We start from the raw sequence: 17938 nt of genomic DNA on the forward strand, positions 1-17938 counted from the left end.
AGGTTGGGGTACAGTCTGGAACTCCCTGAAGGCTCAGGGATAGTGGACTCAGGAGGAGACCCTCCTAATAAATATTCTGGAACTGAGAGCGATATTCAATGCTCTTCAGGCTTGGCCTCAGCAACTCTGAGGTACATCAGATTTCAGTCGGACAATATCACGACTGTGGCTTACATCAACCATCAAGGGGGAACAGAAGTTCCCTAGCGATGTTAGAAGTCTTAAAATGATTCACTGGACAGAGACTCACTCTTGTCTCCTATCAGCTATCCATATCCCAGGTGTTGAGAACTGGGAGGCGGATTTTCTAAGTCGTCAGACTTTTCATCCGGGGGAGTGGGAACTCCCTCCGGAGGTGTTTGCACAAGATCAAGCAGGAGAGTGCTTCAGTGTTTTTGATAGCGCCTGCGTGGCCATGCAGGACCTGGTATTCAGATCTGGTGGACATGTCATCCTTTCCACCATGGTCTCTGCTTTTGAGACAGGACCCTCTACCTCAGGGTCCTTTCAACCATCTAAATTTAACTTCTCTGAGATGGACTGCCTGGAGACTGAAAGCTTGATTTTATCAAAGCATGGCTTCTCCGAGTCAGTCATTGATACCTTAATACAGGCATGAAAGCCTGTCACTAGGAAAATTTAACATAGATATGGCGTAAATATCTTATTGGTATGAATCCGAGGGTTACTCATGGAGTAAAGTCAGGATTTCCAGGATATTATCTTTTCCCTAAGATGATTTTGGGAAAAGGATTGTCAGCTAGTTCCTTAAAAGGACAGTTTTCTACTCTGTCTATTCTTTTGCACAAGTGTCTGGCAGATATTCCAGACGTTAAGGCTTTTTGTCAGGCTTTGGTTAGAACCAAGCCTGTGTTTAAACCCGTTGCTCCGCCATGGAGCTTAAATCTGGTTCTTCAAGGAGTTCCGTTTGAACCTCTTCATTCCCTAGATATCAAACTTTTATCTTGGAAAGTTCTTTTTTGGTAGCTATTTCCTCGGCTCGTAGAGTCTCCGAGTTATCTGCTTTACAATGTGATTCTCCTTATCTGATCCTCCGTACGGATAAGGTAGTCCTGCGTACCAAACCTGGGTTTTTACCTAAGGTGGTATCTAACAAGAATATCAATCAAGAGATTGTTGTTCCATTCTTGTATCCTAATCCTTCTTCAAAGAAGGAACGTCTATTACACAATTTGGACGTGGTTCGTGCTTTAAAGTTTTACTTACAAGCTACTACAGATTTTCATCAAACATCTACCTTGTTTGTTGTCTACTCTGGACAGAGGAGAGGTCAAAAGACTTCAGCAACCTCTTTTTCTTTTTGGTTAAGAAGCATAATATGTTTAGTTTATGAGACTGCTGGACAGCAGCCTCCTGAAGGGATTACAGCTCATTCTACTAGAGCTGTGGCTTTCACTTGGGCCTTTTTAAAATGAGGCTTCTGTTGAACAGATTTACAAGGCAGCGACTTGGTCTGTGCTTCATACTTTTTCAAAATTTTACATATTTGATACTTTGCTTCTTCGGAGGCTAATTTTGGGAGAAAGGGTTTTTACAGGCAGTGGTACCTTCCGTTTAAGTACCTGCCTTGTCCCTCCCTTCATCCGTGTACTTTAGCTTTGGTATTGGTATCCCACAAGTAATGGATGATCCGTGGACTGGATACACCTTACAAGAGAAAACACAATTTATGCTTACCTAATAAATGTATTTCTCTTGTGGTGTATCCAGTCCACGGCCCGCCCTGTCATTTTAAGGCAGGTAATTTTTTAATTTAAACTACAGTCACCACTGCACCCTATGGTTTTTCCTTTCTCCGCGTGTTTTAGGTAGAATGACTGGATATGGCAGTTAGGGGAGGAGCTATATAGCAGCTCTGCTGTGGGTGGACTCTTGCAACTTCCTGTTGGGAAGGAGAATATCCCACAAGTAATGGATGATCCGTTGACTGGATACACCACAAGAGAAATAAATTTATCAGGTAAGCATAAATTGTGTTTTTTACCTCTGTGATTATCTTGTATCTAAGCCTCTGCAAACTGCCCCTTTTTTCAGTTCTTTTGACAGACTTGCAGTCTAGCCAATCAGTGCCTGCTCCCAGATAACTTCATGTGCACGAGCACAGTGTTATCTATATGAAATATGTGAACTAACACCCTCTAGTGGTGGAAAACTGTTAAAATGCAATCTGAAAGAGGTGGGCTTCAAGGTCTAAGAAATTAGCATATGAACCTCCTAGGTTAAGCTTTCAACTAAGAATACCAAGAGAACAAAGCAAAATTGGTGATAAAAGTAAATTGGAAAATTGTTTAAAATTACATGCTCTATCTGAATCATTAAAGTTTATTTTGGCCTAGACTGTCCCTTTAAGATGTTATCTTGGAAGGTTTTGTTTCTTGTTGCTTTTTCTATCTGCTCGGAGAGTCTCTAAACTCTCGGCTATACAGTATGATTACCCTTACCTTTATCTTTCATTCTGATAAGGTGGTTCTACGTACTAAGTTAAGTTTCCTTTCTAAAGTGGTTTTGGATAGGAATATTAATCAGCAAATCGTTGTTTGTGTCCTAATCCTCCTTCTCATAAGGAGCATTTACTGCACAATCTAGATGTGGTACATGCGTTGAAATTCTTTTGCAGGTGACTAAAGATTTTCGCCAGTCTTCTGCTTTGTTTGTCATTTTCTCTGGGAAACGCAAGGGTCAGAAAGCTACTGCTACTTCTCGTTCTCTCTGGCTGAGGAGTATATTTTGCTTGGACTATGAAACTGCTGGACAGCAGCCTCCTGAGAGAATCACGGTTCATTCCACGAAGGCTGTTTCTTCTTCCTGGGCCTTCAAAAATGAAGCTTCTGTGGAACAGATTTGCAAGGCTGCAACTTGGTCCTCTCTACATGCTTTTAAAAAATGTTATAAATTTAATTCTTTTGTCTCGGCTGAGGCTTCTTTTGGGAGAAAGGTTCTTCAAGCAGTGGTGCCTTCTGTTTAGGTTCACTGTCTTGTCCCTCACTTATCATCTGTGTCCTCTAGCTTGGGTATGGATTCCCAACAGTAATTGATGATCCGTGGACTCACCGTGTCATTAGAAAGAAAACTAAATTTATGCTTACCTGATTAATTTCTTTCTTTCTTAACACGGTGAGCCCACGGCCCGCCCTGTATTTTTCAGTTGTTTTTTTGTTGTGGAACCCTCAGGTACCTCTGTACCTTGTGTTGCTTCCTTTCTCTCCTTTTCCTTCGGCAAATGACTTGGGTTTGTGGGAAGGGATGTGATACTTAACAGCTTTGCTGTGGTGCTCTTTGCCTCCTCCTGCTGGCCTGGAGTGATATTCCCAACAGTAATTGATGATGATCCGTGATCTCACCGTGTCAAGTAAACAGTAGTTCACGGAAATGCCAATAAAAGTATAGAACCTTCATATTTATCTAAGCGGCCGCTCTTGGGCCTCATAACAAACACTATTAAACAGCTATAGCGGAAGGTTACACCAAGGGTAAGAGGCCCCTTTTGGACCCCATCATGAAAACCTCAGATTTTAATACAATTGTGCTATAGGATTGGTATAAAACACACTTAAGTAAGTAGATTTAATTTAACAGGGTGGTATTGTATTAGAAAGCTATAAGTATGACTCTGCAAAAGATAGCACTGAACAATCCTGCACAGTTTGGGGGGGAAAGCGGTACCAATATAATTTTGTAGTGCAAGATATAATTGTAAAAAAGGGGGAAATAAGGTGTGGTATTAACGAGAGAAACCACATAATTCACTCTCCTAAAAATAGGAGATATATTAGGTATATTGGGGGGGGGGGGGAGGTGATAAATTACATACGGTGGACAAATTGTAAAATAGGAGGTGTATTATATATGGGGAGGAGGGGGAAGGAGGTGATGAATTAAATAATTGAGGGCGAAATATATAAACCAAATGATGCACGTATAGCAAAAAGAAGTAAGCTAGGTGCATTCTGGCCTAGTGTAGAATCTGATATGTAAGGATGCCTAATCCGGGGTCCTCAAGATTGCTCTATTGCAGACAATTTAGTTCCTATACAGCGCATACTATGGCCACGTTTTATATGGAAAGCGCAGGACCAGCCTGCCTTAAAAATATGTATTAGCCTGGATTTACGGTAGGGTGGCCATAGGATATTGAGTAAGAAGCGCTACCACTATGAGAATAATCTCTCTCTGGATAATCTATGTGTCTGAGATAGCTAAAGTAGCACCTAATTTAGTAGGTATAGATCAGTAAATAATTGAAATATAATGAAGCTTGAGCTATGATGACAAGTAAATAGGTTATAAAAGGAGTGCGAAAAAACTATCTCCGCCACCCAGGCACGGGCCCTATGTCCAGGCGACGGACCAAACAGTTAAAGTAGTCTAGTAATAAAATATGAATTTTTCCAGGGAGCTACTTACATCTATAGTGTTGGATAGAGTTATGAGTGATTAGTAAAACAGTAGAAAGGAGAAAACAAACATAACAAAACCATATGGGTAAAACAGAGTAGCAGTCTCTAGTAGTATTGTAGGTTTGCATGTAAGAACAGGGTACAGTTATTCATTGGCAGCCAGATATTAAACAATATATACATTACCATGCGTAAAGCTGCAGAACACAACATGCATATGAGCATATATGTAGTGCATTAGGATTAAAGCCTCGTGTCCTGACTACCAGGAACATAATAATGAGAGACACCCAGGCGTCACACAGTAAGGGTATTATGGACCCAGAGGCAGAGTAGGGAAATACACATAATATTGAGCACAAGGCACTTTAGTAAACCGACTGTGAATAGACCAATTGGTGATGTAAAATGATTATTACTTCAGTTATCTAGGAGCATTAGTGAAAGCCAAAATCTGCATTATTACTTGTCTAAACATATGTAGCTCAAATGATATAGTTTTATATAATGTACATCAGGTAAGAATACAACAATTCTAAGTAACTGTAGAGAAAACATAGTGGGGCATATAAGCAGGATATCATTGTCAATGATGTGCTGGGAATATTAACACTGAATGCAGCATTATGTTCAAGAACACATAGGTTGTTTCTGAGATCTAGGGGTTAGCAAGTCAGCTCACAGACAATAACATATAGAAAGAGTAATGTGCCTGATCGCAAAGAGTCTGAAAACCGCAAATGGTGTCAATTGAAACATATAAGCTACTACAATTTACACTAATCCACTCTCTAATCCAACATAAATATATAAGCAGCCAGAATATATATGCACACTAGTAATAACATTTCACAACATCAATATGTGATGAATAAAAACTACCGTAACAGACAGTGTGGAGCAGTATATTTAAAAGCAGGATTTGCTATGCATTAATGCTATAGTTATTTTTTGAAGGTATTGAGAGCATTATACTGTAGCGTATATGAATCCTTGTAGGCTGAATAGAGGGGAGACAGTGAGGGTAAAAACTGTATCGATCTAATAGTAACTCAGTTCCAGCACCTCCATAGCTTTGCCTTAGGTTTAGAAAATGGGCTTATCAGTCAATGTCTTGCGTATTTAAAGTTCAGTGGGAGAGGGCCCAGGTGAAGCGGTTCGGCTATAATCAGGTAAGTCTCAGTGCAACCAACCAAAGGAAGCGTGGAATAGTGTGTCAGTTCCTAACCTATGCCTCTCCTGTGCTTTGGCGCCTTAGTCCCAGGGCACAAGTCCGGCAAGAAGGAAGATGAAGAACACGGGTACGTACCAAGCATCATACTAATCTTCATCATGTGCCCATCGCCTTCAGATGAATCCGGCTTATGTATAACCCGGGGCCCACTCTTAACTGCCCATATTTCAGCACTTGGGAGAACCTTCGTAAACCCCAAGGGTGCTTGCAGATGTGGCCGCATCTCTCTCTGATCTCCAGGTTCTAGCGTCGCATTTGTTGGGCTAGATGTGAGAGCCGGCTGAGTCGCAGCAGCGACCGTGTCTATGCTGCACAATGGGCTCGCTCCATATAGGACTGCTCCCACAGTGGCAATTTCTTCATCCGCCACAACGAGCTCCTGAGAGCCGCTTACCACATCTCCGCTGAAAGAAAATTCTAGTTGAGTTGTTGATTTAGCGGTGTCGGTGTCCTCAGGTTTAAACGCCTCATACAGCGACTTTTCAAGTGCGGCGTGGTACTCTCTCAATATGCAGCGTAGTTCTGCAAGAATCTGGTTAACATCTGTCATGTTGGGTTCAGGTGTCAAGCTTCTAGGTAGGCAGGAGAGAGACATTGTGGGCTACTGGATTCAGCATATGCCCAAAGGGGTTAGTATAGCTTCGCTGCCGTACAGATGTAAAGATGGCCGTCTGTTATGAACTGTCGAAGTAGGCCGCAGACTCAGCCCGACAATAACTCACTGGTCACCAGAGTTAACTCACACTGAAGGCAAGATGTGAATCCTAGTAGGTATTAGAAAGCTCCATATAGAGTATTTGAATTAGAACCATAGTCCAAAGTCCCCTATAAGGTCATAAATGTAGGAGCAATATTAAAGTGCGTCCATTCTTGTGAGCTGTTGGCTCCGCCCCCCCCATAAATTTCGTTTTAACCTCAATTTCCTCAGTAGCCAAATCCCATTCTAAAGGGATTTTTAGCAGCCAAACAGGATGCTAGTCCCAGGACTTGCATGTGGAGGCACAAATAGGAAAACAATATTTTTTACAAAATAATTTGTAGTTTGTCAGCAAACTGACTCACTTTACTTGAAAGGAAGCTCTAAACAACATTATTTTTATTTTATTACAGAGAGAAAGATGACACCTACTACTGCATGTTGTTTAATGATGAAGTCCATACCTATGAGCAAGTGATTTACACTCTTCAGAAGGCTGTCAGCTGCAGCCAGAAAGAAGCCATCAGTTTTGCAACAACCGTGGATCGAGATGTGAGTATTTCTTTCAACCCACATACTTGCTAGAACTATAGGAACAATTCTATTCTTTTGCTTGATACCTGCATGAGAATTGATAAGTTTTGGTAGCTTTACATTTATTTGTTTGATCTCTCTTTATATGTTGTATATATGTTAATAATTTTCTTGTTTGCTTCTAGGGTCGAAGATCTGTCAGATATGGAGACTTTCAGTATTGTGACCAAGCAAAGTCTGTTATAGTGGTAAATATAATTTATATAGCTTGCCACCAATTTTGTCTTCTTGGTCTAAGCAATGCTCTAATATAAAAAACAAAATGTATGCTTACCTGATAAATGTATTTCTTTTTTGACACGATGAGTCCACGGATCATCTTAATTACTAATGGGATATTCACCTCCTGGTCAGCAGGAGGCGGCAAAGAGCACCACAGCAGAGCTGTTAAATATCACCTCCCTTCACTCCCAACCCAGTCATTCGACCGAAGTAAAGCAGAGAAAGGAAGTAACAAGGTGCAGAGGTGTCTGAAGTTTATGATACCAACAACCTGTCTTATACAAAAAACAGGGCGGGCCATGGACTCATCGTGTCAAAAAATAAATAAATTTATCGGGTAAGCATAAATTTTGTTTTCTTTTTAATGACACGATGAGTCCACGGATCATCTTAATTACTAATGGGAACCAATACCCAAGCTAAAGTACACTGATGATACGGGAGGGACAAGACAGGGAACCTAAACGGAAGGCACCTCTGCTTGAAGAACCTTTCTCCCAAAAGCGGCCTCAGCCGAGGCAAAAGTGTCAAATTTGTAGAACTTTGAAAAAGTGTGAAGGGAGGACCAAGTTACAGCCTTGCAAATCTGTTCCACAGAAGCTTCATTTTTGAATGCCCATGAAGAAGCAACAGCCCTTGTGGAATGAGCCGTAACTCTCTCGAGAGGCTGCTGCCCAGCAGTCTCATATGCAAAACATATGATACTCTTCAGCCAAAAAGAAAGAGAAGTAGCCGTAGCTTTCTGACCCTTACGTTTTCAAGAGAAAACCACAAACAGGGCAGAAGACTGGCGAAAATCCTTAGTCGCCTGCAGATAAAACTTTAAGTCACGAACCACGTCCAAATTATGCAGAAGCCTTTCCTTCTGAGGAGGAGGATTAGGACACAAGGAAGGAACGACAATCTCTTAGTATTTAGTACGTAAAACTACCTTATCTGAATGAAAAATAAGGTAAGGAGACTCATACTGCAATGCAGAGAGCTCTGACACTCTGTGAGCAGAAGAAATGGCAACAAGAAATAAAACTTTTCAAGATAACAACTTAATATCTAAGGAATACATAGGTTCAAACGGAGCCCCTTAAAGAACTTTAAGAACTAAATTCAGACTCCATGGAGGAGTAACTGGTTTGAACACAGGCCTGATCCTGACCAAGGCCTGACAAAATGATTGTACATCTGGAGCATCTGCCAGACGCTTGTGTAACAAAATAGATAAGGCAGAGATTTGACCCTTTAGGGAGCTTGACGACAATCCTTTCTCCAAACCCTCTTGGAGAAAGGATAAAATCCTAGGAATCCTAACTCTACTCCATGAGTAGCCTTTGGACTCACACCAATAGAGATATTTAAGCCATATCTTGTGGTAAATCCTTCTAGTAACAGGCTTACGAGCCTGAATCATGGTCTCAAATGACAATTCAGAAAAGCCCCGCTTGGATAAAATTAAGCGTTCAATCTCCAAGCAGTCAGCTTCAGAGAACGTAGATTTGGTGAAGGAAGGGCCCTTGAATTAGAAGGGCCTTTCTCAACGGAAGTCTCCAAGGTTGCAGAGACGACATTTCCACCAGATCTGCATACCAAATCCTGCGAGAGCAAGCCGGTGCAATGAGGAACACCGATGCCCTCTCCTGTTTGATTCGTGCATTGACCCAAGGAAGAAGAGGAAATAGGTATGCTAGACTGAATTAAACACAACTTTCGGACACATCTACACCTCAGCAGACTGCTGAGGTGCCTACCTGCCCCAAACACCAGGAAAAACGTCCCCTCTTAGCAAGGAGCTGATCCGTAGAGAGCAGGAAACGATGTGAGCTTCTAGAAACGATTATTTAACAAGAAAATAAGCGTATCTAGTCGGCCTGACCGGTGTCATCTCCATAGCAGTGAGAGAAATGGCACGCATTGTTGAAAAGTGCGTCACACTAAGCCCTGCCCCTCATGGGCGTCTCTCTTAATCTCCCGGTCGGTATAATTGTAGAACCGCTGGGAGCAGTGGAACCGCCAAAAACGGCTTATATCTCTCAGCACTCTAAGCCCCGGTGCCTGTTATACTGTCTATACTGTCTAGCCACGGATCCCCTTTCCTTAGAAATGATATAGTCCCAATAACTTAAATAAAGCCTAAGAGCCTTTTTATTTAAGTAAAATAGTGCCCACTTCTTCAAAGTAAATAAAGTAAGCACTTACCTGAATAATGCCCGACAGCAAGGCATCTCACCCGGCTTGAGAGGTCCTCTCCCTCACATAGGCCTGTGGAATGAAAGAGACTGAGTATTTCCCGTCAGGTCTTTACAATTAGGGCAGCATAAACATTATGAGAGGCACAGTGAGAATAATGTCCCACCAGTTCTCATTGCTCTAAAGCCACCACTGCCCTACTGAAGAGACTGATGTGGACTATGGCTACACCCTAGGACAAAGCAGCACAATTTGCACCACTTTAAAAATAATAAACTCTTGATTGAAGAGTCTTTTTCTAACACCTCACTTTACCACTTCCTATCACTAACGTAGACAAATAGAACGACTGGGTTGGGAAAGAAGGGAGGTGATATTTTAACAGCTCTGCTGTGGTGCTCTTTCTCGCCTCCTGCTGGCCAGGAGGTGAATATCCCATTAGTAATTAAAATGATCCGTGGACTCATCGTGTCATTAAAAAGAAATATATATTTATTATTTCTTCTGTTATGTGTGATCAGTCCACGGGTCATCATTACTTCTGGGATATTATCTGCTCCCCTACAGGAAGTGCAAGAGGATTCACCCAGCAGAGTTGCTATATAGCTCCTCCCCTCTACGTCACCCCCAGTCATTCTCTTGCACCCAAAGACTAGATAGGAGGTGTGAGAGGACTATGGTGATTATACTTAGTTTTTATAACTTCAATCAAAAGTTTGTTATTTTACAATAGCACCGGAGCGTGTTATTACTTCTCTGGCAGAGTTTGAAGAAGAATCTACCAGAGTTTTTCTTATGATTTTAACCGGAGTAGTTAAGATCATATTGCTGTTTCTCGGCCATCTGAGGGAGGTAAAAGCTTCAGATCAGGGGACAGCGGGCAGTTGAATCTGCATTGAGGTATGTAGCAGTTTTTATTTTCTGAATGGAATTGATGAGAAAATCCTGCCATACCGTTATAATGACATGTATGTATACTCTACACTTCAGTATTCTGGGGATGGTATTTCACCGGAATTACTCTGTAAAAGTACATTAAACCTTTTAATAGGTATTTAATTCATGTTAAACGTTTTTGCTGGAATGTAGAATCGTTTGCATTTCTGAGGTACTGAGTGAATAAATATTTGGGCATTATTTTTTCCACTTGGCAGTTTGCTTGTTTTGATTATGACAGTTTCGTTTCTCTCTCACTGCTGTGTGTGAGGGGGAGGGGCCGTTTTTGGCGCTCTTTGCTACGCATCAAAAATTTCCAGTCAGTTACTCTTGTATTTTCTGCATGATCCGGTTCATCTCTAACAGAACTCAGGGGTCTTCAAACTTCTTTGAAGGGAGGTAGATTCTCTCAGCAGAGCTGTGAGACTTATGTAGTGACTGTGTTTTAAAACGTTGCTCTGTGATTTTTATGTTTAAAATTTAATTAGTGTTACTTTACTAATGGGAACAAACCTTTGCTAACAAGTTGTGTTGTTTTTAAAGAGTGATGCTATAACTGTTTTTCAGTTCATTATTTCAACTGTCATTTAATCGTTTAGTGCTTCTTTGAGGCACAGTACGTTTTTGTTAAATAAGATTGTAACCAAGTTGCATGTTTATTGCTAGTGTGTCAAACATGTCTGATTCAGAGGAAGATACCTGTGTCATTTGTTCCAATGCCAAGGTGGAGCCCAATAGAAATTTATGTACTAACTGTATTGATGCTACTTTAAATAAAAGCCAATCTGTACAAATTGAACAAATTTCACCAAATAGCGAGGGGAGAGTTATGCCGTCTAACTCGCCTCACGTGTCAGTACCTGCGTCTCCCGCCCGGGAGGTGCGTGATATAATGGCGCCTAATACATCTGGGCAGCCATTACAGATAACATTACAAGATATGGCTACTGTTATGACTGAAGTTTTGGCTAAGTTACCAGAACTAAGAGGCAAGCGTGATCACTCTGGGGTGAGAACAGAGTGCGCTGATAATTCTAGGGCCATGTCTGATACTGCGTCACAGCTTGCAGAGCATGAGGACGGAGAGCTTCATTCTGTAGGTGACGGTTCTGATCCAAGCAGATTGGATTCAGATATTTCAAATTTTAAATTTAAATTGGAAAACCTCCGTGTATTACTAGGGGAGGTCTTAGCGGCTCTTAACGATTGTAACACTGTTGCAATACCAGAGAAAATGTGTAGGTTGGATAAATACTTTGCGGTACCGGCGAGTACTGACGTTTTTCCTATACCTAAGAGATTAACTGAAATTGTTACTAAGGAGTGGGATAGACCCGGTGTGCCGTTCTCACCCCCTCCAATATTTAGAAAGATGTTTCCAATAGACGCCACCACACGGGACTTATGGCAAACGGTCCCTAAGGTGGAGGGAGCAGTTTCTACTTTAGCTAAGCGCACCACTATCCCGGTGGAGGATAGCTGTGCTTTTTCAGATCCTATGGATAAAAAATTAGAGGGTTACCTTAAGAAAATGTTTGTTCAACAAGGTTTTATATTGCAACCCCTTGCATGCATCGCGCCGATTACGGCTGCGGCAGCATTTTGGATTGAGTCTCTGGAAGAGAACCTTAGTTCCGCTACGCTGGACGACATTACGGACAGGCTTAGAGTCCTTAAACTAGCTAATTCATTCATTTCGGAGGCCGTAGTACATTTAACCAAACTTACGGCTAAGAATTCAGGATTCGCCATTCAGGCACGTAGGGCGCTGTGGCTAAAATCCTGGTCGGCTGATGTAACTTCTAAGTCCAAATTACTTAATATACCTTTCAAGGGGCAAACTTTATTTGGGCCCGGTTTGAAAGAAATTATCGCTGACATTACAGGAGGTAAGGGCCACGCTCTACCTCAAGCCAAAGCTAAGGCTAGACAGTCTAATTTTCGTCCCTTTCGGAATTTCAAAGCAGGTGCAGCATCAACTTCCACTACACCAAAACAGGAAGGAGCTGTTGCTCGTTACAGACAAGGCTGGAAACCTAACCAGTCCTGGAATAAGGGCAAGCAGGCCAGAAAACCTGCTGCTGCCCCTAAGACAGCATGAACCGAGGGCCCCCGATCCGGAACCGGATCTAGTGGGGGGCAGACTCTCTCTCTTCGCCCAGGCTTGGGCAAGAGATGTCCAGGATCCCTGGGCGCTAGAGATCATATCTCAGGGATACCTTCTAGACTTCAAATTATCTCCCCCAAGAGGGAGATTTCATCTGTCAAGGTTGTCAACAAACCAAATAAAGAAAGACGCGTTTCTACGCTGTGTACAAGATCTATTATTAATGGGAGTGATCCATCCGGTTCCGCGGTCGGAACAAGGACAAGGGTTTTACTCAAACCTGTTTGTGGTTCCCAAAAAAGAGGGAACTTTCAGGCCAATCTTGGATTTAAAGATCCTAAACAAATTCCTAAGAGTTCCATCGTTCAAAATGGAAACTATTCGGACAATCTTACCCATGATCCAAAAGGGTCAGTACATGACCACAGTGGATTTAAAGGATGCTTACCTTCACATACCGATTCACAAAGATCATTACCGGTATCTACGGTTTGCCTTCTTAGACAGGCATTACCAGTTTGTAGCCCTTCCATTCGGATTGGCTACGGCTCCAAGAATCTTCACAAAGGTTCTGGGTGCTCTTCTAGCGGTTCTGAGACCGCGAGGAATTTCGGTAGCTCCGTACCTAGACGACATTCTGATACAAGCTTCAAGCTTTCAAACTGCCAAGTCTCATACAGAGTTAGTTCTGGCATTTCTAAGGTCGCATGGATGGAAAGTGAACGAAAAGAAGAGTTCTCTCTTGCCTCTCACAAGAGTTCCATTCTTGGGGACTCTTATAGATTCTGTAGAAATGAAGATTTATCTGACAGAAGACAGATTAACAAAGCTTCTAAATACATGCCGTGTCCTTCATTCCATTCAACTCCCGTCAGTAGCTCAATGCATGGAGGTGATCGGCTTAATGGTAGCAGCAATGGACATAGTACCCTTTGCACGCCTACATCTCAGACCGCTGCAATTGTGCATGCTGAGTCAGTGGAATGGGGATTACTCAGATTTGTCCCCCACTCTGAATCTGGATCAAGAGACCAGAAACTCTCTTCTATGGTGGCTTTCTCGGCCACATCTGTCCAGGGGGATGCCGTTCAGCAGGCCGGACTGGACAATTGTAACAACAGACGCCAGCCTTCTAGGTTGGGGCGCTGTCTGGAATTCTCTGAAGGCTCAGGGACAATGGAGTCAGGAGGAAAGTCTCCTGCCAATAAACATTCTGGAATTGAGAGCAGTTCTCAATGCCCTTCTAGCTTGGCCCCAGTTAAAGACTCGGGGGTTCATCAGGTTTCAGTCGGACAACATCACGACTGTAGCTTACATCAACCATCAGGGAGGGACAAGAAGCTCCCTAGCAATGATGGAAGTATCAAAGATAATTCGCTGGGCAGAGTCTCACTCTTGCCACCTGTCAGCAATCCACATCCCGGGAGTGGAGAACTGGGAGGCGGATTTCTTGAGTCGCCAGACTCTTCATCCGGGGGAGTGGGAACTTCATCCGGAGGTCTTTGCCCAAATACTCCGACGTTGGGGCAAACCAGAGATAGATCTCATGGCGTCTCGCCAGAACGCCAAACTTCCTCGCTACGGATCCAGATCCAGGGATCCGGGAGCGGTTCTGATAGATGCTTTGACAGCACCTTGGAACTTCAGGATGGCTTATGTGTTTCCACCCTTCCCGCTGCTTCCTCGATTGATTGCCAAAATCAAACAGGAGAGAGCATCAGTGATTCTAATAGCGCCTGCATGGCCGCGCAGGACTTGGTATGCAGATCTAGTGGACATGTCATCCTGTCCGCCTTGGTCTCTACCTCTAAGACAGGACCTTCTGATTCAGGGTCCATTCAAACATCAAAGTCTAACTTCTCTGAAGCTGACTGCTTGGAAATTGAACGCTTGATTTTATCAAAACGTGGTTTTTCTGAGTCGGTTATTGATACCCTTATACAGGCTAGGAAGCCTGTTACCAGAAAGATTTACCATAAAATATGGCGTAAATACCTATACTGGTGTGAATCCAAAGATTACTCCTGGAGTAAGGTTAGGATTCCTAGGATATTGTCTTTTCTACAAGAAGGTTTAGAAAAGGGTTTATCGGCTAGCTCATTAAAGGGACAGATCTCAGCTCTGTCCATCTTGTTACACAGGCGTCTGTCAGAAAATTCAGACATCCAGGCCTTTTGTCAGGCTTTAGCTAGGATCAAGCCTGTGTTTAAAACTGTTGCTCCGCCATGGAGTTTAAACTTAGTTCTTAACGTTTTACAGGGTGTTCCGTTTGAACCCCTTCATTCCATTGATATAAAATTGTTATCTTGGAAAGTTCTATTTTTAATGGCTATTTCCTCGGCTCGAAGAGTCTCTGAGTTATCAGCCCTACATTGTGATTCTCCTTATCTGATCTTTCACTCAGACAAGGTAGTTCTGCGTACTAAACCTGGGTTCTTACCTAAGGTTGTCTCTAACAGGAACATCAATCAAGAGATTGTTGTTCCATCTTTGTGTCCAAATCCTTCTTCAAAGAAGGAACGTCTTCTACACAATCTGGATGTAGTTCGTGCCCTCAAGTTCTACTTGCAGGCAACTAAAGATTTTCGCCAAACTTCTTCCCTGTTTGTCGTTTATTCTGGACAGAGGAGAGGTCAAAAAGCTTCTGCTACCTCTCTCTCTTTTTGGCTTCGTAGCATAATACGTTTAGCCTATGAGACTGCTGGACAGCAGCCTCCTGAAAGAATTACAGCTCATTCCACTAGAGCTGTGGCTTCCACTTGGGCCTTTAAGAATGAGGCCTCTGTTGAACAGATTTGCAAGGCTGCAACTTGGTCTTCGCTTCATACTTTTTCCAAATTTTACAAATTTGACACTTTTGCTTCTTCGGAGGCTATTTTTGGGAGAAAGGTTCTTCAGGCAGTGGTTCCTTCTGTATAATGAGCCTGCCTATCCCTCCCGTCATCCGTGTACTTTTGCTTTGGTATTGGTATCCCAGAAGTAATGATGACCCGTGGACTGATCACACATAACAGAAGAAAACATAATTTATGCTTACCTTATAAATTCCTTTCTTCTGTTGTGTGATCAGTCCACGGCCCGCCCTGTTTTGTAAGGCAGGTACATATTTTTTAAATTATAATTCAGTCACCACTACACCCTTGGCTTCTCCTTTCTCGTTGGTCTTTGGTCGAATGACTGGAGGTGACGTAGAGGGGAGGAGCTATATAGCAACTCTGCTGGGTGAATCCTCTTGCACTTCCTGTAGGGGAGCAGATAATATCCCAGAAGTAATGATGACCCGTGGACTGATCACACAACAGAAGAAAGGAATTTATCAGGTAAGCATAAATTATGTTTTCTTGTCTGTAATGATTACTTTTGTCACTGCTTTATTTACATTAAAATTAAACTGAAGCAGACATATGGACTAATGGAATAGTGAATTTTTTTTGCTAACGGTTATTAAGAGGGTGGCTCTTGGCTGTTTCACCATAGCATTTTTGATTGTTTTTAGAAAATTCAAAATACTCCCCAATATATTTAGTAGTCTTTACTATAATACTCTATAACTATTAAATATAAAACTAAATCATGGATCATTGCAAGGACCATCATTAGTTCTACAATACACCTCTCCCATCTGGGAGTAGACAAGAAAATAAATTCTTAATAATTTTTTTATTTAATAATTTTTTTTAAATCTCATTTTAATGTAATGATTTCTCTAATATAAGGCTATTTTTATTTTGGTTAGAGGAATACTAGTCGGCAGACAAAGCCTCTCAAAGTTCAGGTCATGCATTCTGCAATTGTCGCACACCAGTCATTTGGATTAAAGCTCCTTAACTGGCTGGGTCAAATCATTGGATATTCAGGTATGTTGCTGATTAATCACGCAGTCGCCATCATTAATTTGTAACTGCAGAGCTAATTAATACAGAATATATATCTGAATTTATTAAAAATGTTACATTTTGTTATACAGTTAGTATTTATTCTGAGAATTTCTACAATACAGTAATATGACTTCCCACATTTTAACTACAATTTCTCAAAGACAAACATCTGATTATTTCTAGACATTTAGCTTGTGCGTCTGATGGTCTGTAGCTTCTAGTATTGAGTTTAGTACTGGACAGTAATAAAATGTTCTTGTATACAAACAAGGAGGTAGTTTTAGCTAGTGATACTATTTTTCTTGATTATAGGATATGGACTTTTTTTAATTGCTGCTTTCACTGTTGCAGTTGAGTCATCCATTTTATATAAATATCACAACGCAAATAATTTTTGTAGTATTTATCAGTGTATTCAGACGCTTTCCGTTATATTAATTCTTTCCATTCTTCAGATGGATTGCGGCGAATCCTGTGTCAAGTTGGTTTGCAAGAGGGTCCAGATGGAGAAAACTCTTCCCTTGTTGACAAACTGATGTTGTCTGATTCAAAGCTTTGGAAAGGTGACACACAGAGTATACATTTATTATAGTTATAGAGTTTTCTTACATCTCCTACTTTAGAGAACCTTAAACATGGTTGTTATAATACCACATAATACCACATGGCTCTTCTAGCTTGTCCATTTATACCTGTTTCATATCCTTCCTGTTAGTTAATTTACTATTCAGGATAGTTGCACATATTATTTTTAACCACACTTGCTGTAGTATATTGTAACCAGCTTTCACAATCCTAGAGCGTGAGTGCACCCTTTTGAGTTTGTTAATCTGGTCTCCATTGCTGTTTCTATTCAGAGGTCAAATGTAAATGATCTAACCAATCACTGTGCAGCATGCTCAAGCAAACTGCAGTTAACCTAAGAATGCAATATACACTGCAGTCCAGTGCTGACAAACCTATAGTATCTGTGGCACAGCTGGTACATAGAAGCCTTTGTGGTGTCACGCGAGCCTAGGTTCAGAAACGCTATGGGAAGTTTCTCAGAAGCTGATGTCTGCAGTCTACATTGCGGAGCTTCATCTAGTTACTGTGTTGCACATCCATTTGTGTACTATTGGTCTGCCACTGGTTTGCCCTGCCTCCCACTAGCAATGGGCTTATGACACTGTTATTGGTGGTGGAACATACCTCCTGTAATCTCTTCTGTGATTGTATTGCCCTTTTTATATAACTTAAGTTTTTTTTATTCAATGTCTGATTATTACATATGCTTGTCCAGTTAATATTTTATAATTTGGTGTCTGTGTGATGTAACATCATGTTGTTCTTTTGTCTGGTTGCCTAGCAACCATTGTTGGGACTTTTTTGATTGTGTGTATGTCTGTGTATTTTCTCTCCCACTGCTGTCTACTTAACTTTATAAAACTTGTAAGCAAAAGTTATATTTGCAGATCACTGTGTTGCAATTTGCTTATGTCTTATATTTTTTACATAGTTAATTTGTGCCACTTAGTTAAAGGGACATTAAACACTTTGCGATTGTAATATAAAATAATAAATTGTATTTGTACAAAAAACTCTGCAATATAATGTTATTTTTTTTCCTTCTTAATATGGGAAGAGTCCACAGCTGCATTCCTTACTTGTGGGAAATACCGAACCTGGTCA

The 17938-nt window shown here is 41.5% G+C and overlaps 1 protein-coding gene across 1 annotated transcript in view; it reads left to right on the plus strand.

The window, feature by feature from the left end:
* Positions 1-17938, plus strand: part of UBR2 (ubiquitin protein ligase E3 component n-recognin 2) — a 689885-nt gene that overhangs the window by 97599 nt on the left and 574348 nt on the right. Inside the window, 4 exon segments of the mRNA XM_053712365.1 lie at positions 6763-6901; positions 7069-7131; positions 16126-16246; positions 16723-16830. Of these exon segments, the coding sequence (XP_053568340.1) occupies positions 6763-6901; positions 7069-7131; positions 16126-16246; positions 16723-16830 (431 nt within the window).

This window comes from Bombina bombina, chromosome 4, assembly GCF_027579735.1.
Source record: "Bombina bombina isolate aBomBom1 chromosome 4, aBomBom1.pri, whole genome shotgun sequence".
Taxonomy (NCBI): Eukaryota; Metazoa; Chordata; class Amphibia; order Anura; family Bombinatoridae; genus Bombina; species Bombina bombina.